Below are 27,950 nucleotides of genomic sequence, written 5' to 3'. Positions count from 1 at the left end.
TCCTACTGATCGCAGGACAAGGTAGGGAACCTGTGGAGGGAATATTAAGAGGCTATATTTGTTGGGAATGATCTCTCCCGCTTTCTGAGAACCCACCTCTAATGATATCCAATATCCCCCCTAAGCCTCAGGAGGGGATAGTTGTTGTCAATTTTTTGTTTTTTAAGTACTAACAGTGATTGCCGAAGTGAGTTATTATTGCTACGTCGGAATCCCAGCACATGCAGCCAGTGGGTACAAAATTAAAGCCCCAGCGGCTGCAGGAGGGAGAAACGGGAGGGAGAAACAAGAGGACAATTATCAACGTTTGTAGGGCCATGCCGTTGCCAGCCAACAGAAAGTTGATAAAGGCAGTGTGCAGGTTATGCCTTACCAATCTTCCTGAAGAAGTGCTATGCACATTATTTTGTTCTGTTATCAAATATATAATTGCATATTCAGTGGTGATTTCATATTAGTAAACTGCTTTTGAGAACATGAAGTGCTGTTCTAAAATGATGTGCTAAACACTTTTCGTTTGTGAACATCAGAAGACTAGGGAATTCCCTCAGACATTTTACAGCAGACCGGAAGAATACTGTGCCTGTTGGCATTTTGCTTAATGTTTTATTATTTTACGGCACTATTTCTATCAATCCCAAAGCCTAGCACAAATGCAATGCATAACCCGTGTCAATTTAGCATTAGTGATATGTCTGTTGCTGTACATTAATAAATGATGACTATAAAATCTAATCAACAGTATACCTACATATTTTAATTGCATATACATAGTTACATAGTTACATAGTAGATGAGGTTGAAAAAAGACACACGTCCATCAAGTTCAACCTACAGTATGCTAAATTTAGATGACAGATACTTTATCTGATATTTGTACTTACAGTATATTGATCCAGAGTAAAGCAAACAAAAAATAAATAAAACAGTGAAATATCATCCAATGATATCTCATAAGGGGGAAAATAAATTCCTTTCTGACTCCAATTTAGATTTTTGCAAGGATCCTGTCATAATTACAATTCATCTTTCTAAGTACTTGTTTATTTTCACTTACTGTAGTATGACTAACATGGGTTGGCTCCTTTTCCTGGATGTCTAACATTTGTTATGTGTATGTCTTGCTATGGAGAGTTGGCTGTGACTGAGCTCAGGAAGGCTGATAACATGTGTTTTCCCAAATACCTGATCATTTTCTGCAAACCCTGTGTACCTCTTATAAGCTTTTATCTGCTTGTGTGAAGAGAGGGTCTTATCTGCCTGGAATAAATAACAACATGCAGTATGTGATGAATACTGAACATTATTCTTGATTTCAAGCCAGAGAAATGACCACAGAGCCACACTTCTTTATACAGAGTAACATGCTGCCTTTGGTGTGTGACATTAGTCATTTCGTTCACAAACCGTGAAGCAACAGTGCTTCAACAGCACAGTTTCATCTTACTTTCATTTAGCAGCAATTGATATCTGTGGAGAGGCTGCTGCTACAGACTGGATGTGTGCAGCTCAGTAAAGGCTAGTCATGAATGTGAAGGTGCATTGCCAGATTGCTGAAGATATGTTATGTACTCCTGCTGCATTATGTTAGACATTTGCAGGCTGAAAAACATGGGCAGTTTGCCATTTCTTTGTGGTCAGGTAAGGTTTTTTTATCATTCTATCTTTCTTTTCTGTGATAACCTGGTTGTATAGATGTGGTTTAATGTTTCAGCCTGTGTGTACAAATCAGTGTGGTGTGTCAAATTACGTAAATTCACACTTGTGTATATTTGTTATCAGGCAGGTTGTATTTATACCAAAGTATCACTACATAGGTATTATACAATAATAAGTAGTATATATTGTTTGATGCTTTACATCTGATATTGCTGTCCTCCTCATAAAGTATAAAGTGATTGTACAATAAGCTAGTACATATGTAAACATTAACCTCTTGTGCATGTAAAAAAGTATAAGTGTACATAGCCACAGGTCTCTGTATACCTATGTGTGCAGAGTTGTATTAATAGAAACCCCTAAGATCCAGTTATGGCTATCTTAGAAATTAAAATAAGCTTGCTGTAGCAGAAAATATTTAAAAACTAAACCATGATTGATAAAAAGGTTTCCTGTGTGAGACAGCAAACATTGACACTTGATGTAGGAAATGAAATATCTGCTTGTGTGTGTATACAGTAGATATATATTTCCATTTCATTCACTTTTAATAATTATTTGGTTTTATAATAACTGGGGATATGAAAGGGGTCCTACTGATTTAAACCATTTCAAGTCAGTAATACATTACGTTTAATACATTGCAGACACCTCCAGCAGTAAACCCTTGAAACTCTGGAAGGATTGACACTGCCAAATGGCGTTCACAAATAGGAAAAATTGCTTAAGACAAGTAAGGTACAAGTGATACTTAGAATGATACAATCATGACTCGCTTTCAGGACCACAAAGGCCTCTTCTTTAGGCAAATATTTTAATTGCTTACAACTGAAATTGCTGTGAGATCAATTGGATTATATAGCCATAATTTGCCTTCGGAGGCTGAATAGTGGCTGCAAATGTCAAGTGGAGATGTTTTAAAATATTTGTCCATAGTGCAGTCATGTTACAGTCATACAGTACATGCTGTAAACAGATTCTTAAGTGTATTATCTGATTCATCACACTGCAACATGAAAAGAACATAGTTACTGCATCTTAGGTTTCAGCATTTCCGTACAAACTATAAAGTTTAAAGAAGATTCTGATCACTAAATGTCAGGAAGGACTATACAGTATACTGTGATGTTGCCAAGATAGCCCCATTGCATGTTTCTCTTTTGTAATTGTGTGCGTTAACGTATACATTTATAGACGCACACGGCATGTGCTACTTAATCGATTGTGTGGGCTACTGTGTATAATATATATTTTTATTAAGCGATTCATTTAAAAAATAATAATAATAACATGTTCAACCTCAACTAAAATTGATTGATTGGGTCCCCTGGCTGCAAAACGTGGGCAAAATCAATGCAAAAAACAGCACTGCGTTTGTGAAAGAAAATGTATTTCATTAGAAGAATATTTTCTTTGATAAAGATGGTTCAGTTTTTAAGTTTGAAGACTGGTAAGTAATGTCCTCTACAGTATTTTTACTGGCTTTAAAATACTTTTCTTAGACATGAGTCCTCTTTTGAAATAGTATTAAATAATGTTTTCTTAAAATTAATCTATATGTATACTCTCTTAGCAAAGGAGCAACAATCTAAAGTAGTTATTTATTTATGTCATCGGGCTGTAAAATCACACCTACTGTATACAATACAGAAAACCTACATCAGGTTTATTAGAAGAAAGTAATATTGCTTTTATGTGACACTGTTCTTAAAAGAAAAAAAAAAAAAAATCTCATGGCTCTTTTTGTACCAGTCTTGCGCTTAAAAAAGTTTAATAACAAATGAGTTAGAAGTTTGCGTCTTGGTCCTTTCAGTATATTGCTAAGATGTATTATAAGTACCTTGAAATACCACATTTTGCATAAAATGTGTTTGACAGCTGGTACACTGTCATTCAATACTTTTAATGTGACTTTACTGTAGATCATTTCTCTTCCATCCCGTCACTCAGTGCTGGAACTCTTGGCAGACGTAGGGTATTGTGGGGCGCGACCTTGAAAGGCACAGGGTTGACTGACAACATTACCACCAACGTTGTCTGTACCTGCAATGCATTTTGGCTCCTTTAAAAAAAAAAAAAATGTTACCTTTTATTTAACATTTTTTTAATCAGAGTTTCTTAAGAAAATTGGCACATTAAATCACAGTTTAAAGAATAGGGGTTAGATAATATTTGGTGGGGGGGGGGGAGACTGGTGCTGAGCTATGTACAGAATATACATCACAGTTGTTGAGATTTATATATTTTAAGGGGAACACTTGTATTTTTCGGTATTTCCGGTTCTGTGTTCACCTATCATCAAATCTACATAACATGTAAAACCTTATTTGTTTATTGAAATTTGTCAACCAGGGCTCCCGAGTGTCTATATAGCTATTGGTTGAGTGATGAAGGTAGGCTGCATTTTTGCTCCTTTTTAAATGCACTGTCCCCCACCATGATAAGGCATCAAGTAATGTGTTTCTGAGACTTTTCAGACTTCATTTAAAAAAAGCACCCACAGATACACACATACACATTTGCAGACAGTATATACAAACGTGATCCCTCATTGCCATGATGAAAAAAGACCTCAGCCTCTGGCCTGAGAGTGACAATGGGTATTTGCACTTTATTGAACACACCCCATAATTTAACAAATAAAACGCACAGGTCACAGAATGATTATGTATGTGTACAGTATATACTGTAGATCGTTAACTCTAATACAGTCGCCAATAACTATAATTGGAGGGGCGAAGACATACTGCCTACTCCATGACTGGTCCTCCTCTGATCAATACGAAACTGCTCCTAGCCCTACTGCTACTTAGAAAGAATATGACATAACTAAACATTGTGTGCACTATCTTTATCCAAACTCCACATTTCTGATACCTCTGTTTAGCCACAAGTGCTAATTTTGACAGTTTTCCTACTGCTGGTTCATCCCATGTGCTCTCTTCTGTTGTAGTATACATATAAAGCATGTTGCCCAAATGTAAGTTAATTTATGTACATAATGGAAAGGGGGACAATCACAAACCCAGCTCATTCACCACACACTTTCTTCACTCACTTGTTGGCCACTGTTTATGAATTTGATTAGTTTAATACACTGTATGTGTACAACTTCAGTATAATAAGGTACAATGACCAATCATTTTGTTATTTTAACATTTCTGAATTTTATAGGATTTTCTATGATCTACACATTATTATTTAGACACAAAGCTAAGCTGGTATAGTAGATTCAGTCCGTGCCCATGTAGAACCAGATTCTAATGGACTAGGTGCTGATTTACCTAAAAAATGCTATGTAATCACTGTTATAGATGTGATCCAATGGTTGCTAGCTCTGGAGAAAATGTAGAGAATAATGATTACAAACAAAAACCTAAAAACCATATGTCAGCACTACACACAAGAATCAACAAATCCAGTCTTCTGTACACATGAAATACCCTATATTTTCTCTTGATACTTTTTATTTAATTTGTAAACCGTTTTAATAAAGAGATGTATACAGTATGAAAATCTGAAAAATGCCTGAAGGCAGCCAAGATTGCCCCCATTTATACTTACTTAAATGTATTATCAAAATGTGATCACTTTTTGTTCTCCCGAGGTCCTTCACAAAGTATGATGTCTCTCTTGACTGGTATGATAGTAAGTGTTGTGTAGTTTTCCCCACAATGTTGTAGAACAAACAAGGTGGGACAATGAAAAACCCTTATATTGCTGACTAAACCAGTTCTTTAGAGTGACATCATTTGGAAAGACTCCAAGAGTCTCAGGAAATTGCAAAATATCAAGATTTGGCTACTTTAAAGTTGTGAACAAATAGTGTAGTACAATCTACTCAGTGGTTTAACATCTGAATTTATCTAAGGAAGGAGTAACAACATACGCCTGTGTTTGGAATAATGAAGGTAATTAGATTCATGATCATTGATACAGTACACCAGCGGTTCCCAACTCCAGTCCTCAAGGACCACTAACAGTGCAGGTTTTAAGGCAATCCTCTCATTAGCACAGGTGGCCCAATCGTTGTGACTGAACCACCTGTACTCAAGTTGGGGTATCCTTAAAACCTGCACTGTTACTGGTCCTTGAGGGCTGGCGTTGGGAACCACAGCAGTACACCATCTGAATGTGACTAACAAATTACAAGCAGATACAGTATGTATTAGTGCACTTTATTATTGGCATAACCACAGTGAAAGAACACATGGCAAAACCTATCTTCCCTTTTCTCCTTTTCCTTCCTCCCCTGCCTATTAATGGCCCGCATCAACCTGCTATAAAACTCAGTCAATAGCATTATGATTAGTGATTATTTTGAAAATACTGTTCCCACCAGATAGTCGCGCAATTGAAAGAAAAACTAAGCCTGTTTGAACACCCATTTTTAATTAGTGCTGGGTAAAGATTATTTTCATTATGCAATTTCTACTATGCAATTTTTATTATGCAATCTCTTCTTACAAAGTTGAAATCCACCATCCAGTTACCATAAATACTAAGGGCTAATAACGGCAACACTTATAAAGACATAAAATAGTCATTTTTACTCCGTTTTAATTTTAATCAGAAACAGGTGATCAACCAATTAACTAAAGGGGGACACCTATATATACAGCACACAATGAGCATCCGGCAGGAACCTGACGAAGCTTATTGCGAAACATGTTGTTTCCTGCCGGAGCTCATTGAGAGAGGGACCCAGCACACTACAGGACATCCGGTGCAGATCCCCTCTTCCGGTTCCGCTGCCGGACGCGCCAGTGGGAACAAGAACGGAGGAGGAGACCGTGCAGGAGTGTACCGAGCGGCTGAGGCTGGGCCATTTTATCTGACATCAAGTGTGAGTGTAGTCCTTGTGTTTGCTTTATTTCATTTTATTTAATTGTGTCTTATTTTATTGCATTTCATTGTGTCATAGATTGTTCTATACATTTTATGGTTCACCACATGTTTGCATTTCATATGCTTATGTCTCCACTGTATACCCATTAAAGACCTTTTTTATTGTTGTTAACCCTTGTTGGCATACACTCCTTTTGGTCATCTGGGAAACGGGGAGAGGAGACACTCACACACTACACCCATCGGGGGATAATTCTGCTGAGACAACCCAGACACCATCCATACAGGACATCACCCTCTGAGGACAAGGACTCACATCAGGCCGTGTGAGTTTTATGTATATTGAGACTCCAGCATATGAGTCTGTAATAAATCCACTACAGTCAGCGTTGAGGGAGAGACACCACACAAGCCCGTGTGAGTCACTGAATCCATAATTTTATGTATTCTTTGATTAGTTAAAGTGGAAAACCAATTATCAACCCCTCCAGCATTTTCCTCCTCCTTGCTTCCACCCCCTGCCCTTACCCCCCTCCCCCTTTCCCCACCCACCCCCCCCCTCTTCCCCCATCCCCCACATGTGTATCTAATACACTGAGATTTTAATTCTTTTTTATCTATATCCTTTTATTTCATTCGGTTCCATCGACATCGGGAGGCCCATGAGGTTTGCGCTGACTATCTTCACACTACAAATAGCATTAAACACCTGAGTAGACAATAGATTTAGGACATTCTGCTAGCTATACATTTTAAATTTTTTTGTGAAGACATTGTCATGGCAGTGTTAAACAGACCAAAGTATAAATAGTTTGTATAATGTTGGCTAGCTAAGCAGTAGGATGTGGATTTTCTTGAATTCAGGTTGCCACATGAGTGAGCTTTTTCCTTTTTTCATTTAATCTGTTGAACATCTATTTTCAAGAGCTATAGTGCCTTTCTAAAATGTTATGAAAATGTTTGATTTTTCTACACTTCCTTATGTAACTACTTATCTAAACAATCGAATACATTTCATCAACTGTTCTCGGGTATTACTTGTAATTGTTTGCGTCCTCTTAATATTTCCTTCTCCCCCAATGCTACTATCTCTGACACATCTCTTGAAGTTACTTGCTGGCCACCATTAATCAATAATACTTATGACTACTGAGGGACTTGCAATAAAACCTTCCAACCATCTAATACGTCACTCTCGTATATAACAAAAAGTTTTAAATGGGGTCATTCGTAAGTACGTTATATTACTTTGCTCCTACAGATGCAGTTACGAGTATTAGAACTCTTGCCTTGGAAATTCTGGGGCAGTCTCACAGTAAATGCCTCAAAATTGCTGCAACATTGCCTCAGCATTTCTATGCGATGCTTAATGGCTCATCGGATTAACACAGCGGGGGTCCCGGCAGGTTTGAATGGGACTGCAGGGACCCCCCACTGTGTTAATCCTATGGGCCATTAAGAATCTCACAGCAATGTTGCAGCAATGTTGCAGCAATGTTGAGGCATTTACTGTGAGACTGCCCCAGAATCTCCCAGAATTTCCCAGGTACAAGTGTTCTAATACTGGTGGCTGCATCTGTATATTTAGAATGGACTAGGCTTGGGGCTAAGAATACATGTCCCTGGGTTCACCCTACGGGGCCTATTCTATAAGCCTCGATAAGCCACTTATCGAGCACTTATCGGCCAAAAATGCCTACTGCTAATCAGTAAGCCACTTATCGGCAGGTTCGGAAACTCGTGCAATTCTAGTAGCCGTGATTAAGTTATCGAGGCCTATCGCGGCTCCAGAATGGTGAGTTACTCCCAAAATCCTCACGCCAGGAAAAGCGTGAGGCCGTGTGAAGCTGCTGAGAGGGGGCTGAAGGGGGTATTTGATCCTTGGTGGGTATGTAGCAGGAGGGGTTAACCCCTTCATTGTCTTAGCGGATAGCCGCTAAGGTAATTAAGTTGCCTGTAAATGATTTTTTTATGCATTGGATTGATGTTGGGAGTTTCCGGAGCTGATATCCATTAATATCAGCACCGGAGACTCCCGGCACGAATCCCATGCAATAAAAATAATTTACCGGCAACTTAATTACCTTAGCGGCTATCCGCTAAGGCAATGAAGGGGTTAACCCCTCCCGCTACCCACCAAGGGCCAAATACTCCCTTCACCCGCCCCCACTACCCACAATAAACATTAAAAACACAACAACACTAAACCCCACCACACTAGACCCCCAAATGATTGATACCAGAGGCCGCTGGTGTTTGGGGGTCCTCAGGTGATCTCTGCGGGTGTCTGGGGGCCTTCGGGTGGTCCCTATGGGTGTCTGGGAGCTCTCGAGTGGTCCCCATGAGTGTCCAGGGGCCCTCAGGTGGAAACATCCAGAAAAATTGTTGGCAACTAGGGTTTTACTCTTTTCAAATGTTAAGCACCAAATTTGGCAACATTCTAAAGATAAACAGCACTTACATTGATCATACAGTGCATACGTGTCACATGTACACTCGTCACTCAAGGAAATTTCATGTGTAACTAGACACTTCTTGAGACCAAGGCTTGTATTATAGCAAGCGCTTGCTCGTGTGCTGTGTGCGTGAGCCAACACGCAAAGGGACACTGGGACCTGTAACTATTGAGGTGAGTGATTGGTGTGCAGCACACACGCCACACGCGTGCCGCAGTCGCCACCGGGGACCCCGTTAGCCCTTTGTCCTTAATGGGGCGTTAGCTGAAGGACTTCTGAGGATATACCCCAAGGAGCCCTAATGACAGAGCAGCATTCACTGCTCTTTAAATCAGTTGTGGTATAAAGCTATAGAGATACATTTGCTAAGTGCTAAATTAGGCAGTCATGTTTAAAGGGGAAATATGCTATTTCCATAATTTTTCGTATGCAGAATATTGAAATACGTGATACTGAACCGGGGCATTTCACAGGTTATAATGAACACAATTTATTTATGAAGGTGTTTAAGATCTGCCACTGGCACAGTAATTAAAAGAAGGAATAATAAAAAAGTTATTGGACCTGTTAAAATGGAATGTTGGTGTTTTACAGTAAGGCAAGAGCTGTCGATATAAGACAAAAGCATGCTGCTCGGTCTGCTTTAATTCACCATCAGCATGATAAATTATGTGCAGAGAAAATAAAGGGCAATGTGTAGCACAAAAATATGATTCATATTTTAAATAGAACTATAATGAACACCCAAGGTCTTATATTTGAAAGCAACTATAACTGTACATTTTTTATACGCATAGATTCAATCAAATTATCTTAATACTGTAGGTTTAGCTAGATTGTCATTTGCTGGTTTTCTTGTAGTTGCATGATTTTAAAAACAATCCTTTTTATCCATTTGTTCGAAGAGAGACTCAAAGTATATTAGCACACACCCTTCTGCTATTCATTTAGTAAGAATATTAGATTTGAAAGTAAAAAACATCATCCATATAGCTGTATCAGTGGAAATTGTTTACGGAAAACTGCACATATTAATAGTTTATAGGAGTCATTTATCAAAGTCTCACTAGTGAAAACTTGATGCAAAAAACAGCATCAACTACACATTATGAAAGGAAAATATTGTGAAGCCAATCATTCAGATAGGAATGGGTTACCTTCCCAGCTCTAGGGAGGGTTGAGGAGAGAGGTGGTTGACTAGACTATAAATGGCAGTGTCTGTTTTAAGTAATTATGAACAACTAGATGGAAACCGAGATGCTGGAGCACCAAGGTCAAGCGGTACTGAAGATGGTAAACGTATGATGTACGGCAGGGGTGCGCAAACTTTTTTGTCTGCACCCCTCTGCATGCTCGCCCCTCATTCTCGTGCCCTCCCCCCACCTTACCTTTTCTCTGGCGTCATGTGGTTACGTTGCCATGGCAACACGTTGCCATTTGACCCCACCGCGTCATTTGACTCCAATTTGCCATCGTGATGCATCGCCAGAAACCACCGGAGACAAGGTAAGGGATATACAGTGGCCTTGCATGCTCTCCCGGCATTTAATTTAAATGTTGTGGGGAAGAGAGAGGGGCCCCTGTAAACGCCGTGCCCCCCCCCAGAAAATGTCACGCCGCCCCATTTGCGTACCCATGATGTATAGCATGGATGAAGGGTAGATAGGCCTTAAGATGTACTCCCTGCTTTCTGGGAACACCCCCTTGCCTGGCCACCACATAAACCTCCACTCGCCGGTACCTCAAACACCCTTAAAAACTGTTCACCTGAAGAGACTGACCCAGGACTAGATAGACCATGTCAAAGCTGTTAACTGCTGGCATCCTGCTCAATAAATCCACAAATTGAATTGTCTCTGAAAATTACAAATATACTACAAATCACACATAAAAGATGACAAATGTACACACTTTATGTGTGATATTTCTTTCTTTTAGATAGCATTGTGAGAAGCAAGGGAAACTGTATGCGAAATTAGATAAAGATAATAAATCGGTATAATGTTTGTGAGATCATCAGACCAGGCAAAATGGTCAATTAAGCATAATATCCTGTCTACAAAGGAGGTAAATGTTTGACGTTTCTTGGTACAGAACATGTAATCTATTGGAAAAGGTAATGGCTCTAGGTCATCTTGCTAATGGTTGTTCATAGATTTACCACTGATAAATATGTCTAATACTCTTTTAAACTCATTAATACAATGATAATATCAGTTGGTACTGGTTGATTGCAAACTGCATGATGGTTTGGAGCAAATAGATTTATCGTTTCATGCCTTACTGCCTACCTTGCACAATTAAAAAAAAAAGAGATGCAAACTCTCTTCATTTTATAAGAAAAATACATTTGTTTTCCCTATTCATAATTTTTAATACTGATAATTACCATTGAAATTGTATAGTGGGTATCTTATATTTGTGATTAATAATAATTTATTCATTTTTTTCAAAACGTGTTAGCTTGGTATCACTTAGTTATGCCCTGTATGTATATGTACATACACATGTATACAGTATATCAGCAGTGCGCAAACTGGGGTGCGCGCCACCCAGGGAGGGGGGGGGGATTTTTCTATGGCTGCGCGGTGGTTGCATAGGCCCCACGCTCTTCCCCATGGCATTTAACTTAAATGCCATGGGATGCATGAGGCCTCTGCATCCTATTACTTACCGAGATCCAGGCGGCTTATGACGCGTCTCCATGGCAACGCGGCATCACGTGACGTCATTTGATGCAGGGAATGGAGGTAAAAGGGGCGCGAGCACCGGGGGCAGCTGGCAGGGGGGCGCAGCTAGCAGGGGGGGCGCAGCTGGCAGGGGGGGGGCGCAGCTGCAAAAGTTTGTGCACCCCTGCAGAATATAACAAAAATGCTGACATTAGCTACAGTTTATGGTGTGTGCTCTCGATAATTATTATTATATTAATTATACAATATATTTTTCGTCTTTTTTTCACACCTCTCTCATGTTTCCCATTACTCTTTTTCTTTCAAGCAAAGGGGCCTTTGAGAGGAAAGACTGTTTTAAAATAGCTTCATTTTGTTGTTTCTTTCCATCAACATAACAAGGCACTTTGCACTTGTTGTGCCCAATGTGTGCACTACTTAGTGATTGGGGGGCAGGAGGGAGGGAGTCAATTGGAGATGCCTATCTCACCTGTTATATTGGGATGTATCAGGTTCTGTGCCTATCTCACCTGTTATATTGGGATTTATCAGGTTCTGTGCATATCTTGCTTCCTTTTTTCATATTTATGTACACCGCTGAATATGGCAGGTCAGAGGTAAAATTCTGCTTAACATTTTCTGCTTTAAAGAGGCAATCTAAGCCACACTTTATTGAAAACTAATTACCTAAGCTACCGATTGATTTGTTCGATCAGCACAGATCCTGCTTCCCTCGGTTCATTAAATGGCTGGAATTCATGTTCAATCAACCCTGCAGTCAGTGTAACTCGGCAGCTACAATGTATTATTATATTACTAAGGTAACAATATCTATTGTTACAGCTTGTAGCTCAAACTGCTGGGAATATTGACAACAAATTATCACAAAATGGAAAGTGTTGCAAATATCTTGAACTGCTTGGGAAGTGGGCTAAAACCTGCTATAGAAATCAAAGGATTTGTAATTTTATTAAAACTCATTAAAAAGTGGCATTAAGTTGAATTAGAAAAAAAATGTAGTACTGTAAGTATTATCTTATACTGATTTATTTAAAAAATAAAAAAACACATGTAGGATATTGCTTGATTGCTCCTTTAAGGTTATTTCTTGACTTCAGTGAGATTGTTTTCGTTGTTAGAGGTGGGTTGCGCTACCTTTTGCACCAGTATTGCAGCTTGGAAAACATTGTGAAATAGCTTCCTTTCCGCTGAAGAAATAGAAATTGGTCCAAGTTGTGTTGATGTACAGTATTTTGCTTATGAAACATTCCATACAGAACATTTTGGGGGCAATGTATTAACGCAGTTGACATCATACACGATTTTCTGTTTGGACCTGAATGAAATGTAAGAAGCTTCTTACTCGAGTTTCTAACATTTGAAATATATCATTAATGATATTAATGACATTAATGATTAATGTCACCCTAAACACAAAGCCCTCTTATTAATTCTAGAAAGAGCAAGAAAAAGGGGTCTATTTATCAAAGCGTAAATGCTACCAAAGTGGGGCAAATTCAGTGTAAGAGGTTGCAGATTTATAAAAATATTGGATTGCTTTTTTTCCCCTTCTCATTGTTCTTTTTATTGATTTTCTAACATTGCTGGTAAACATGACAGATTTCAACAATTTTTCATGTTTAAATTATTCTTAAAGAAAAAAAATATATAAGTATATGTAGCCCTGGCTAATTTTGGGGTTATAGGTCTGCCCTCCTTCTGGCAGTAATACTTAGTAAGGGTAAGTTTGCCAGGAGTTATCATGGGGGTTTCCCATGTACTGCAGCTCTCTGAGTCAGATAAGGCAGTGCAGTTCTGTCTGTGTCCAGTAAGGGACAGGGGCGGGCTCTTGCTGAATCTGATTTAGGGAGAAGCACTTCCTGATTTAGATCAGTTCCTCTCCCCACTTTAGAGAGGTCAGTCACCAAATCCAGTTAAGCAGGGCTCTGCCACACTGTGGGCCCTCCCTTAGGGGAGAGGCGGGTAGTCTGTTCCCACTACTCTGATAGGGTGTAGTGGAAGAGCTAGGCCTGCTTTCAGTGCCCTTGCCTGGGAGTGTGTGGCCAGGTCCATCCTTCAGGAGAACTCCTGTGTTCCTGTACTGCTGTATATGCTGCTCCAGTGTATGCTGTTGGTGCAATAAAGTGTTCCTGATTTATAAAGAAGCAGTTGTGAGACTGGAATCTCTCATCCCTAAGTGGGACGTTCTATTCCAGGGATTCCACCCCATATCCTGGGGCCTGCAATAGATGGAGGCACTGTCACCGTGAGTACGTACTGGATATACCCCCAGAAGCCTGTCCTGACCTTCCCCATAACATCAAGCAGGAGACTCAGGAGTCCTGTAAGCCAGCAGGTGCACCACACTATTATGCCTTATAACCAGAGTCAGTTTCCCCATGCTAGGGCCAACATGAGATTGGGTGGGGGAAACACTGTTACATTTGGAGGTGCTGCTGAGATCATCAGGACAGGCTTTCAGCGAAGCAAAACAGAAAATTTGGATGTATGCTTCCATAGCAAGTGCGAAGGAAGGGAGTCTAGGGGTAGTCAGGAGTCTGCAAACTCGCAAAGTACACCCTAGATGCCCCTTAAGGGTGAAGTAGATCTGGAGACATGGCTATTGCTGTTCTAGTCCCCTTGAGGCAGATAGTCGGAGGATGCCTAAGGAGGCACCCTGGTTAACATGGGTCAGGAACTCCTGGTAGGGTCTGCGCTATGTGCAGCCAACAGTAGGTGATACCCTAAGTACTGCAGGGAGAAGCGGCTGCTGGGGATGATGGTGCACCGCGTGGTTCAAAGAATCCAAAATGGCGGTTCGCACCAAGCCTGGATAGCGCACGTGCTATGTGCACAACGGGAGTACAAATTGCAGAATTTACCTTTGCAAGTAGGCTATGGAAAGGCAAGAAAGCCATAGTCGCGCCATTTTTTCCTGCATGGATCTTCTGGTTCCACCAGAGGGAGCAGAAACTGAGGACATTGAGATTGTGTATGTGCCTGCTCTTCAGTCTGTAATAACTACCCAGGTTTGACCAGTATGTGCAACTGATTGTGGACTGTTTAAAAATGGCGTCCGGAACCCCACCGGTGGCCACGAAGTTGAGTCCAGCTGAGAGGGCCTTCAGCCAAATAGTGAGGTTGCCGCTGTGAGTGATCCTGTTATTTCATCCAAAATGGTGGTTCCCTCCAAGGGAACGCATCTTGTGGACTTGGTGACCAAAATGGCGGTTCCCGCCAACCTGGGGGATTGCATGGACTGTTTGCAGAAAGTATCATGCTATCATCTGCAAAACCTGTGCGGGGCTTGGTGTGAAAGTCAGAGTCCCATCCCTGCGAGGTGAGTGATGCGACAGCAGGAGACGCGGCTACCTACTCTGTGATGGGCCTAGAGCAGAGTCAAAGTCACACCTTGCTACCGTGTGCCCCTCCTCTAAACTCCACCAGAGAGAGGTGGCACAGTGAGCTTCACTCTGTATCCACCGATGTCACTGAGGGAGGAGCCATATGCGAGCTGCCGCACCCTCAGTTCCTCGGAGCTAACAAAGAGCTCTCTCTTGACTTATCTTACCAGTCCCCCTTCCTCCAGAAACATTACTCACGCCCGAGATGGCTAACAGTGATTGTTTCCACTACTGTATGGCAGGAAAACTCCTGGCCGTGGTGGTAGTCGGGACCCAATATCCAAAGTACCTTTGCTTAAGGTGTGAAGGCGACGGATCCAATCATATAATTCAGAGATCGAATATGTAATATTATTTTCAGTCCTAAAGTAGCTATCAAACATGTTTTCTAATATCTCTTTCTTATAGTTCTCTAGACTCTTACAGTAATGTATAATCTGCATGTAGGGGAAGTAGTGAGATAATGGGAATTCCTTCTTAACTCTGAGCTCTTCAAATGACATAAAGCGTTCCCGTTCTGTGTCGAGCAGCTGCCCTATATTTTTTATTCCCTTGGTTTCCCACGTCTTAAACATATTTTGAGATCGACCTGGTTCAAATTTCATGTTACCTTGTATGGGAAAAAATTTAGATATTTTGTAGGACATCCCACACTTTTTTCTCAGTGTCTTCCACGTGGTCCGTGTATGTTTTATCAGTGATTCCCTCTAATTACTAAAGGTATATTTCCCCAAGTCATGTGTAGGATCTCTTTCAGTGTCATTGGGAGCACCATTTGTTCCTCAAGTTTCATACAGGAATATATTTCTTTGTCCATTGCCAGTCTTCCATATGCCTGACTATGCGTTCCAAATTGTATTTTCTAATGTCAGGTACACTCACTCCACCAAGTTCCTTTGGGAGAAATAGTTTTGACATTGCAATTCTATTTCTGCATTTGTTCCATATAAACTTATTTGTTGCACTATTAATCCATTTTATGTCTGCATGGCGAACCAGGATAGGCAGCATCTGCAATGGGTATATAATCCTAGCAAAGCTGTTCATCTTAATGAGTTGGCATCTACCCCCTAAGTTCAATTGGAGGCCTTGCCAGCTTTCCAGCTCTTTAATCAACTTCACTTCCTTATTTCCTATTTCAATGCCTTTATAGTCTGCTATGTCCCTAAGGAACATAGCCAATAGTTTCATTGCTATGTTGAATAGCAATGGCGACAAGGGACACCCTTGTCCTGTTTCTCTGTATAAATTAAATTCTTGGGAGAGTATTCCCATTGCCATGATCCGTGCATTTGGACCATCAAACATAGTTCTAATCATGTTAAGAAACATGCGCAATATTCCCATTCTTTGAAGTATATCAAATAAAAATTCCCATCTAACATTATCAAAGGCTTTATCTGCATCTACCGAAATAATTACATTGTTCCTATTATCTTATGGATTTGATTTGGTCCAATAAAGGGCCCCTAATACTTTTTTTATGTTCTTCACTAAAGATCTACCCTTAACAAACCATGTCTGATCTTTATGGATCAAACCTGGTAATATTGCGGCCGGCCTCTCTGCTAGAATTTTTAAGAGAATTTTTACATCCTGATGTAATAAGGATATGGGTCGATATGAACCTGGCACAAGAGGGTCTTTACTTTCTTTATGTAAAATTCTGATTAATGCTATTTTCCCGGTTTCCAAATATCTCTTTGAAGGCTTTTTGCAGGGGTAGTCCTACTTCTGGCCCCAAGATCTTATAGAAATACTACCAGTGTCTTGCGCTACCGCAGGGAGACAGTCAGAGATTAGGAAGGTTAATGCATGGCTAAGAAAGTGGTGCAGGAAGGAGGGGTTTGGGTTTTTAGAGCACTGGGACTCCTTTTCTGAGAGGTGCCATCTATATTCTAGGGACGGATTGCACCTCAATGAAGAGGGATCTTCGGTGCTAGGGGGAAGAATGTTTAAAAGGTTGGAGGAGATTTTAAACTAGGACGGATGGGGGAGGGGAATGAAACAGATAATGAACTTAATAGAATAGAGGAGGATACAAGGGGGTATGGAGGTAGAATGGGGGCAAGTGCGAGTTTAACAAGCAGTGAGACACCCATAGTAAATACAGATAATACTAGAAAACTTCTAAAGACTAAACCAAGTGGGTACAGAAAGGAAAGAGCAGATAAGATAATAGTACAGGCTGAAAAAAAACTTAAATGCATACTTGATAATGCAAGAAGCCTGACAGATAAAATGGGGGAGCTTGAATTAATAGCTGCAAGGGAGCAGTATGATATCCTAGGCATTACTGAAACATGGTGGGATGAAACTTATGACTGGACAGTTCATTTAGAGGGTTATTCCCTTTTTCAGAAGGATCGAACAAATAGAAGGGGAGGTGGATTATGTTTATATGTTAAACAGGATCTAAAACCTTTTATAAGGTAAAATGTTTATGAAGGGAATAATGAAAATGTAGAGACATTGTGGATAGAAATTAGCAGTGGAGGTAAAAGTATAAAGAAAATGTTTGTAGGAATATGCTATAAACCACCAAATATCTGTGAGATTGAGGAAGCTAAAATACTTTTGCAACTGGAGAAGGCATCAAAACTGGGTCATGTTTGCATAATGGGGGATTTTAATTATCCAGACATAGACTGGGGAAATTAGATTAGCATTACAACAAAAGGAAACATGTTTTTGGGGGTGCTTAAAGACAATTATATGACCCAAATTATTGAGGAACCAACCAGGAGAGGGGCTGTACTGGATTTGGTAATATCAAATAATGTAGAAGTAATAACAAATATTCAAGTCCTAGAACATTTGGGTAACAGTGAACATGATCTAATTTCAAATAAATTATCAAACAACAGATTACTTGGGTTCAATAAAGACCTTAAACCCTAGAAAGGCAGATTTTAATAAACTGAGGTCTAATCTACAAGTAATACACTGGGATGATGTTTTTGCAGGGAAAACTGTAGAAGATAAATGGGCAGCCTTTAAAACAGTGTTAGAAAGCACACTTATCAGTATATACCCTTGGGTAATAAGTATAAAAGAAATAAGTCAAAACCAATGTGGCTAAATAAACAGGTAGGGGAGGAAATGGACAAGAAGAGGAAGGTGTTTAAATTCTTTAGGTCAGAAGGAACGGAGACATCGTATCAAAATTATAAGGAATGTAACAAAAATTGCAAAAGGGCAATCACATTAGCAAAAATGGATAATGAAAAAAGGATTGCAATAGAAAGAAAGGTCAACCCTAAAAAGTTCTTTAAGTACCTTAATAACCAAAAAATGAGAAAAGAAAATATAGGACCCTTTCAGTGTGAGATGGGAAGGCACATTATTGGAGATATGGAAAAAGCAGAGGTATAAAACATATTCTTTGCGTCTGTGTTTACCAGGGAAGAATCAAGTTCAATAGTAGTGCTGCAGGAGGAAGCCACAACCTCCAAATTAATGAACAATTGGTTAACTGAGGAAGAAGTTCATAAGCGGCTTGAAAAAATTAAATTAAATAAGACACCTGGCCCCAATGGCATACATCCAAGAGTTCTCAAGGAGTTAAGTTCAGTAATAGCCAAACCATTATATTTAATATTCAAGGACTCCATTTCCACAGGCTCAGTACCACAAGATTGGCGTAAAGCAGATGTGGTGCCTATATTTAAAAAGGGAGCTAGATCAGAACCGGGGAATTACAGACCTGTAAGCCTGACTTCAATAGTGGGGAAACTACTTGAAGGTTTAATACGGGATAATATTCAGGAATACCTAATGGAAAACAAAATTATTAATAATAGTCAGCATGGATTTATGAAGGATAGATCATACCAAACTAACCTTATTTGTTTCTTTGAGGAGGTAAGTAGGAATTTAGACCAGGGTAATGCAGTTGATGTGGTCTACTTAGATTTTGCAAAGGCTTTTGATACGGTTCACACAAGAGGTTGGTGTACAAAATAAAGAAAATTGGACTTGGTAATAATATATTGTGACTTTAGCGGTTGACCCCATTGAGGAGTTAGGCTATTTTGGCTTTCATTGAGCTGACACTATTATTGCTAGTGTCACCTATTTAGAGTGCAATTACTGGTGGCCTTTTGTGATCCTCTGCGATCATTGATCTGTATGTTCTATAGCCTCTATTTCTTCCCTGGTAATTGGAGCATTAAGTTCTTGTTGCTCTTCATTCGATATTTTTGGGAACTTTAATCCCTGTAAAAACTTGTCTTGTGCTGCATCATCCTGCTCACTGGTAGTATACAGATTTTTATAAAAATCCCTTAACGCTGTACATATTTCTTTAGGAGCTGATGTTAGTTCACCTGGAGCTTTGGCTGTGTAGCTCGTCTAACTAGATTTCCTAATAATTTACCTGCCTTGTTACCATGCTTATAAAGGTTAAGGTCTCTATAGTAAATTGGAGCTTTTTTTGTTCCTTTCTGTGTAGCGACATTCTTTGCTTCCATGTATTTGTCCCTGTTTTCTGTGGTGGGATTTTGTTTGAAGTGACAGAACGCCCTGTTTAGTTCCTTGCTAGATTTAATGTATTCTGCTTCTGTTTCTTTCCTACTTTCATGTATGCTAGAATTTTTACCGCTTTAGCGGTTTCCCAATACAATTTCCCCTCATTTTGGTGTATAGCGTTTGTTTCTTGGAAATAGTACCAGCTATTGAGGAGGAAAGCTTTAAACTCCTCACTATTATGAAGATAAGATGGAATGTTCCCTAAATCCTAAATGTATCTCCCACCATACTGGTGCGTGGTCTGATATGATTATATCTTCAATCGCCACTGCGGGCACCATGTCCATCATATGGTCACTTGTTAGAATATAGTCTATTCTTGAGAAAGAGTTATGCGGGTGAGAGAAAAAGGTATATTCTCTCTCAGTGGGGTCAAGTAGCCTCCAGCAGTCTAACAAACACAATGTTTCTTGTAACAGACCTATGCTTTCCTGTGCAGATCTTCATTTTCCTTTTCTCAGATTAAGGTAAAATTTATCTAAAAATAGATCACTGACAGCGTAAAAATCACCGCCCACAATTAGGTAACCTCCTCTTTCTTTCAACAATTTATCAGTTACACTCTGGAAGAAAGGTTGGTTCTGTTCATTCGGACCATAACAATTATATATACATCTATCCATATTGTTAATCTTGAGAACACACTGTACCACCCTTCCCTCTGTGCCACTCCAAGTGGATATAAGCTCATATGGTAGTGTTTTGCTTATCTGAATCGCTACCCCCCCCCCCTTTCTTTTCCACTGCTGGGGATAATACACATTCACCTACCCAGTTAGTCTGGAGTTTCTTACTCTTTTCCCTGTTTAGATGTGTTTCCTGAATAAGTGCTATATACGCTTTTAAGTGCTTCAGATGTTTTAATATTTTGTTCCTTTTAATTGGGGAGTTAATACCCTTAACATTCCATGAAACCAGTCTTGTCATTGGTTAGTTGGTAAACTAATATTGTCTAGCACGCCTTTACATAATGTATATAACAGCTTAAAGAACCTTACTTTAACAGGGTTACCTGTTTTCTTTTTCTCTATCGCAATATATCCGACCAGTGAAAAACATTTTTTTTAAAAGCTGTGTGTGCTGTGCACGCGCATAGTAAGTGAAACTTCTTTGACTTTTGTCACAAATTTAATTGACAAAACGCAAATAAATTTGACTTAGAACGTGCATACTCGGCACACATCCCCTGTATTTGCAATTTGCACTAAGCGTGAATTCCTTGTGTGTGTGTGTGCGTGTGACTGCGTGTGTGTGACTGTGTGTGTGCGTGTGACAGTGTGTGTATGTGACGTATGCGCACCCCCCTGCACATCACCCCCCTGCACCTCACATATCCCCCTGCACCTCACATATCCCCCTGCACCTCACATCACCCCCCCTGCACCTCACATCACCCCCCCTGCACCTCACATATCCCCCTGCACCTCACATATCCCCCTGCACCTCACATCACCCCCTGCACCTCACATCACCCCCCCTGCACCTCACATCACCCCCCCTGAACCTCACATATCCCCCTGCACCTCACATATCCCCCTGCATCTCACATCACCCCCTGCACCTCACATCACCCCCCCTGCACCTCACATCACCCCCCCTCAACCTCACATATCCCCCTGCACCTCACATATCCCCCTGCACCTCACATATCCCCCTGCACCTCACATCACCCCCTGCACCTCACATCACCCCCTGCACCTCACATCAACCCCTGAACCTCACATCACCCCCCTGCACTCCTCACTTTACATCACCCCCTGCACGTCCTCACCTCACATCACCCCCTACACCTCCCCTCACCCCCTGCACCTCAGATCACGGCGGCAGAGCAGGCAGGAAGGCGCGCTGTCTATAGCTCCCTCAGTGTGGAAATCTCTCTATGATTTATCAGTGTGGTAGGAGGAGGGATGAGCACAGGTTGCGTTGCCCCGCAGCGCCGGGGATCAGGGCAGAGAGGACGGCGAGGAGGCCCATGTGTGACTGTAGCTGCCCCCACTCTGGGGAGGGACACCATGATGCCGGTGGGGCAAGGGGGAGGAATAGAGGGGGTAATGGGGGGAGAGCGGTGGGGGAAGGTTGTACCTCTGGGTCTCACCCACCAACTATCTCCGACCTCCTTATGGAGGGGTCAACGGTGAGGAGGAGGAGTCATGTTGAGAAAGCAGGCAACAGAAGACAGATGATTATAATACTGCAGTGCTGGGTGTCTATCTGGTGGAGCTTTAGAGGTCAGAGGGACGTCCCACTCGGGTTAGGAAAGGAGGGGGTCCCAGTCAGGTTAGGGGAGGGTGTCCCGGTTGGTGGTCTCTGCTGTCCTAGCCACACCGGCAGGTGCAGGTCTGTGCAGGTGCCTGCGAGTCGCTGTTTGTGGGTGGCGGGGTGCAGCGCAGCATGGCAGCGTGCGTGTGGGGGGAGCAGCATCCGTTAGGAGCGGCGCCGGCGGCTATTGCCACCGCCGCCGCATGTGACAGAGGGATTGTGGGGGGAGCAGCAGCCATGACATGACGTCTCTTCCGTTTCATATTTCGTCTCCATCTCTCCAGTTTTGCCCCATCAGAACTAGGTGCCACTAAAGAAGTTTCACTTCAATAATACATAGATAACTCAGAGTATAATAAATTTACCATAAAACACATATAGATTAATGACATTCCTTTTTTCCAGAAGTGACATTTTAGCCTCATCCCAGCTCACCGCTGCTTCCTCCTCCTTTTACCCCACCACTTTAATTTATATTTTTCAAAACAGGTTTTCTTAATTTTTTTTTTAACATGTAACCAATTAGACGACAACTTTTTTTTTTTGGAGATCTTTTTTTAAAATAATTATTATAATGTTCATCTAGCAATATAACCCCTCCATTGCTTTTGAACTTTACCAACTTAATATCGCAAAATGCAACAATCCTTACTGCACCGACACACTTTATTCGAGCAAATACCCGGTATGTACCTGGCAGATACCTGGAATGCGCCGCTCCTCACCTCTGACAAGCCCCGTTGCATTTGCCTTCCCAGCCTGGGTTCATGCCTGGCTGATGGGCGGCTGATCTGTTAAATGAGGATGATTAGGATTTAATAGGCTGCAATGCTTCGGGTGTCTACCAGATGGCATAAATTCATGAATTGTAATGCAGTGTATATATATATACTGTGCAGTATTGCAGCCAGCGGGAATAAAATGCTTCAATCCCTGCCTGAAAAATAACTCAATGTACTCGGGCAGAAAACAGTCACAAACCTCAATACACCCGGGTATACCCGAATTCGTGGGACTAGCCAAGCTCGAATAAAGTGTGTCGCCAGTGTATATTAACACCTTTTCCTCCCAACATCCACATAGTTTTATGCATGTACCATCTCTCTGTAACCAGATCACATTAGTCCCTTTATGAGTGCAATACTTATTTCCTTGCAGCCCGGCCCATTTCAGCGGTGCAAGAATCTTGCAGGGGAACCTATATCTTGGCTGCGCTATTTTCCTCCATGCTGTATCGCCGTCTCCTTTCTGAGGTTCTGTCCTCCAGTTCTGCAGCATGTTGGTGGATAAAGCGCTCTGCTGCTTCTGCTTCTAAAAATATTTTGGCCCCTCCATTTATGAAGACTCTTAAGGTAACAGGATATAACAGGGAATTTTTTTTATTTTGCTTATATAGCATACTGCAAACTTTACTGAACTCCCATTTTTTATTTGATACTGCAGCAGAATAGTCCTGAAAGATTAGGATCTTCTTTCCATCATGATTAACGCCACCCGAATCCTTATAGGCTCCTAAAATGGTTGATTTTTCATTAAAGTCCAGAAACGTTGCGATTACTAACCGGACCAAGTCTATGAGCCCTTTCCAAGTTGATGTTAGCGTGATCATGTGGTAGTCCCAAAGATTCAGGCAGCCATTTTGTGCAGAAATCTTGCAATTGAGAGGGGTTCACCTCTTCAGGGACTCCTATTAATCTTATATTATTTCTGCGTGACCAGTTTTCCAGGTCCTCCACCTTGTCTTCTAAAGTTTTATTTCTTTTTTTAAGAGTTTGAATGTCCTGCTGCATTTCTGAGGATACATCCTCTAGGACCCCCACTCTAGATTCAACTTCCCCCATCCTGGTGTTTTGCAGGGTTAGTTCCCCTTTAAGATCATCTAGGGATATTTGCAATTTTTCATAATGTTCATTTAAATCAGGCATCAATACTTTAGCTACAGAACTGGCTAACGCACCATAATACCTGGGAGTTTCTGCCTCTGGAGACACCTCTGATTCCTCTGGGTTTGCATGCAGCTCCTCCATGTGCATGGAAGCCACCTTGGTGTGCTCTGACTTTCTCCCAGCTCTCACATGCTTTTGCTAATATCTGGGGGGCATCTGTGTCTGCCCGGAGATAAATTTCTCCATATAAATGCTTCTCCTTACTTTTCAAGTTATTGTCCTGCTGTGGAGCTTTTCCTGCTTTCCCCCCTCTGTTCAGCTGGATTGAAACTGTGAGGGGTTATATTCAGCCTGATGTCTCTGCAGAGACTGCCATCACATGTATCTCCCCCTCACAGGAGCATGTAAAGTCTGCCTGCTTTTTGCTATTCACAGGATCATTCAGTGAATTTTTATATTCAGTCTTAAATCATTTGTTCCGGTTGTTTAAGCTGCTGATCTGTGTAGGAGCAGTGGGGCTGCAGGAGCTCAGGGGGATGTGACCTCACCCTCTGGCGCATACTGGAAGTCTGGATTGCTTTTATGGGATTCATTTTCTTTGATAAATCTGGTGTTGTGTTTTGCCATAATTTTGCAGCAAGGACAATCTGATAAGTTGTACCAAAGATTTGAATACATCTTTGCCATATGTGCCGTTGTCCTAATTCCTCCTAATCAATATTGAACATTATTATCTGTGGGTTGTTTATAGACATTTGCAGTAGTTACAGATTTGCGAGTGAAGGTTTTTATCTTTTATTCTTTCTCATTTATATCTATTCACATGGGCTGGATACATGAATACAAAATCAAGCTGCAGTTTTAATGAAATATATTTATTTTGTAGCAAACAGTTATTAAATATGGTGCAATATTTACTACGCAGTACTATTCCATAAAATACCTTCCAGTGCAACAAAACAGCCTCTGGCTCATTCACTTGAATTAGGCCGTAACGCATCTCCTGGTGAGGAAAGGATTTCTATGGCATAGTACTGTTAAGGGAAATATTCTTACAGAAGACACACAAACACTGGAGTCATTCTTCAGCTGGATTTACTAGATAGTAAGATGCAATCTATAACCAGGGGTATACTCACAAAACAAAAGAGAGAATATTACAAAAGTTATATGCAACATGCTACAGGGGAGTAACATACATTGATGGCATCAGATTGGATAGAGCAGCATGTGTGATGCATGATGGTGTCTGATTGGAGGGTGGAATGGGCATCTTGTAATAAAAATAATAAAGTGTGCAGTGATATTGTGTGCCGTGGGTGTCCGCAATGGATTGGCTATGGTAGAGAATATGGGAGGGTTGTGTGCAAAGATGGGTGGGCAACACATTTGGTGCTGTGTACAAATTAAGTACCGGGTGCAAAAACAAAAGTAATACCCTAAAAGAAAAAATGAACAAAGAAACAGCAAAGAATATTTTGTACTTATCCTTAAAGGGCCATATACACAAATCCTTTCAGTACCACTCAGCAAATATGGGCACCAGTACAGTATTCAGTATTTACAGTAGAGGAAAAGTACATTTACCAGCAAAAGAAGAATACAAGATATCATTATACAATTCTTATATCTGTCTAGGTCTCATGCTTTTGAGGTGACAGCCGTAGCAGAAAGCACCACTTTGTCACCTACTGTATCTGTACAAACCACATCCACTCAATTTAGATGTTTGTTTTTTTTGTATTATTATTATTATTATTATTATTATTATTGCAATTGGAAGAAATTGTCTTGTCCAGAAAAGAAGGTAAACATAATGTCATATAATCAATTTGAGGGTTAATTTATCATGTCTGCTTTAAAGAAAGAAATGTCCATTTACTGTTCAGGGTCAGTTCATTCCAATTCCGTCTTCTAGCTCTCCAGAGTTCACAAACCCCAGACTTCGATTGTGACATTCTGGCATAGGAGAGTGTTTAGATGAGCACATACTGTATTGTGTAAAGCTGGTGGTGATTAGTATCCTTTGGTATCTGTCTGTGTTTGCACCCACTGTGTGTCAAAATTATTAGGCAATGTCTGCTACTCTGCCATTAAAGCAATGAGTTCCCTAATCAATGTTGATTAATTGATCCCACATCCTCCCCCCTCCCAATCCCCCCACATAAAAATACAAGCACAGCAACAGGTATCAACAGAGAAGTTTCTAATATCTTTACTTTGAGAATATGGATAACCAAGGATGTGTTGGTATATAGTGATTACAAATGTAGCCATGCATAATAATGACTGCATACGTCTTCCCTGTTGGCAGTAAGTCCTGGTAAGTACAGGCCTGCCAGCAGTAGTTATGGAGGTTTTCCCTCACACCCTGGTGTGGTGCCCTGTGTAGGGAAGGGAGTGGCTGTATGCTCTGAGTCCCTGGATAGTGACATCAGAGATGCGACTGCCCCCTGACATATAAAGGGCACAACACTGTCAGTTAGTTGTTGTTGTAAAGTGTTGCAAGGTTGGCAGAGAAGCATCTGGGAGAATGTATCTTCTTACATAAGGGATTGGAGGAATACTTTTGTGACCCTAGTGCTGTAACTAGCGGTAGCAGAGTGACCAATCAAGTCTGTCTAAGCCACACTGTGTCCAGGGACCTGGCACAGTGGTGATCTCCCTAGGAGAAAGGGAATCCCACTTCAATACGGGAGGGCGTACCTGGCAAAGGGACAGCACGGAAAGATGTGCGGCTAGAGCCGGCAGCTGCATGGGGCAGTCTGCTACATCCAAGCATACAATAAAGATGTCTTGTTCAAAGAAACCCCCACTGTGTGAGTGTGAGATTACTCTGCAGTGGCGGTCACCACCGAGAAGGAGTTCCTCACCAGGACCATCTCCCTGCGGAAGCATAGACCCTGATGAGGTGGAGGCGCTGCACGTGAAGTAAGTTGGACTCGTACCCACTACCTCAGCGACCTGTCCTGATGATATCCCCTAATAACACCAAGCGGGAGACTCGGGAGCCCTGTTACTTGCAGGTGCACCACCACACACGACCTTGTAATGGGGACCGGTTAGACCACACGGGCCAATGTGAGATTGGGTGGGTCAGACAAGGGGGGTCCAGCCGTTACAATTGGAGGCGCTGCTGAGATACCTGTTAACAGGACAGGCTTTTGCTAGGCACACGCTAGGAAACATGGAAAGTGTCTGCTGCCACTTTGTGCTGCGTGGGACGGAGCCAGGGGTAGTCAGGGAGATGCTGGAGCTGCATGCCGCAAAGACGCCTTGGGATCCGTTAGGGGTTAGTGAGTCTGGAGCAGGGGGCTATTGCTGCTCTAGTCGCCTTGAGGTAGCGCTAGCGGGGGACGCCTGAAGGGGTAAACTGGTAACTTAGGGCAGGAATTCTGGAAGGGTCCGCACTAGGCTAGCCAAAAGTAGGTCGACGCCCAAAGTACTGCATGGAAGAGCCAGAGTACTCTAGTCTCCATTCCAGATCACTTACCAAGGAGCACAGACTGGAGGAACGTGTTACAGTAGACACAGAAAGAGTGAGCCTAGCCTGAGGTAGTGCAAACACGAGTCAGATCTACATTAGGTACACAAGGTGGTGCACAAGACATGTTTATTGTACGGATGTGGTAGCTGCCCCGCAGAGTGGAGCTCCATGTACAGGAAATCGGTGTTCAACGATCAAGAGAGGCCTGTCAGAATGGAGGATCTGCACAGAGCAGAAGGTCCAGGATGGCAGGGAGAGAGAACCACAAGAATGGAGGATCTGCATAGAGCAGAAGGTCCAGGATTGCGGTCAGAGGAAGAACACGCATATGAACTGTGCGTGGACGAAGAACAAGCTACAGAAGAGACTTTTGTGAGTTTGTTGTGGAATGGCGTGAAAGCCGTGGCTGCGCCGTGTTTATCATGTTTTTGTTCTCGGGATGATACCCCTGAGAATAATGAGCATGACAGTGTGATCCGATGGGAGGAACGAAATGGACTTTGTTATACCCCAATTAACAAACAGCCAGACGCTGCCTTCAAGGAAACAAAAGACAATACTTACCAAGATGGCGGTTCCCGCGTTCCCGAGACACCGCGTGGGCATGCTGCAGAAAGTCTTGCAACTTTGCAGTTTGCTAATTGTTGGCCAGGATTGGCGCCAACGAGAAAACTCCACCCTGATGGGGAGTTTGGCGCGAAAGCTGGAGCCGCGCCCTCATGGACTATGACTCACTCCGCACCTGTGCTGGG

The 27,950-nt window shown here is 41.5% G+C and overlaps 1 protein-coding gene across 4 annotated transcripts in view; it reads left to right on the top strand.

The window, feature by feature from the left end:
* MCTP1 (multiple C2 and transmembrane domain containing 1) overlaps positions 1 to 27,950 on the top strand; it is an 862,717-nt gene that overhangs the window by 222,161 nt on the left and 612,606 nt on the right. Inside the window, exon 1 of one of the 4 annotated variants that reach the window (XM_075593240.1) lies at positions 1,236 to 1,641. The exons of the other annotated variants lie outside the window; for them this stretch is intronic. Coding sequence (XP_075449355.1) covers positions 1,567 to 1,641 — 75 coding nt within the window. The 5' untranslated portion in view covers positions 1,236 to 1,566. Of the gene's footprint in view, positions 1 to 1,235; positions 1,642 to 27,950 lie in introns of those variants that run through there. 4 annotated transcript variants of the gene reach the window in all.

The sequence above is a fragment of the Ascaphus truei genome, chromosome 1 (assembly GCF_040206685.1).
Source record: "Ascaphus truei isolate aAscTru1 chromosome 1, aAscTru1.hap1, whole genome shotgun sequence".
Taxonomy (NCBI): Eukaryota; Metazoa; Chordata; class Amphibia; order Anura; family Ascaphidae; genus Ascaphus; species Ascaphus truei.
The sequence above is the reverse complement of the archived record's forward strand: the minus strand, read 5'-3'. Positions and strand labels throughout refer to the sequence as shown.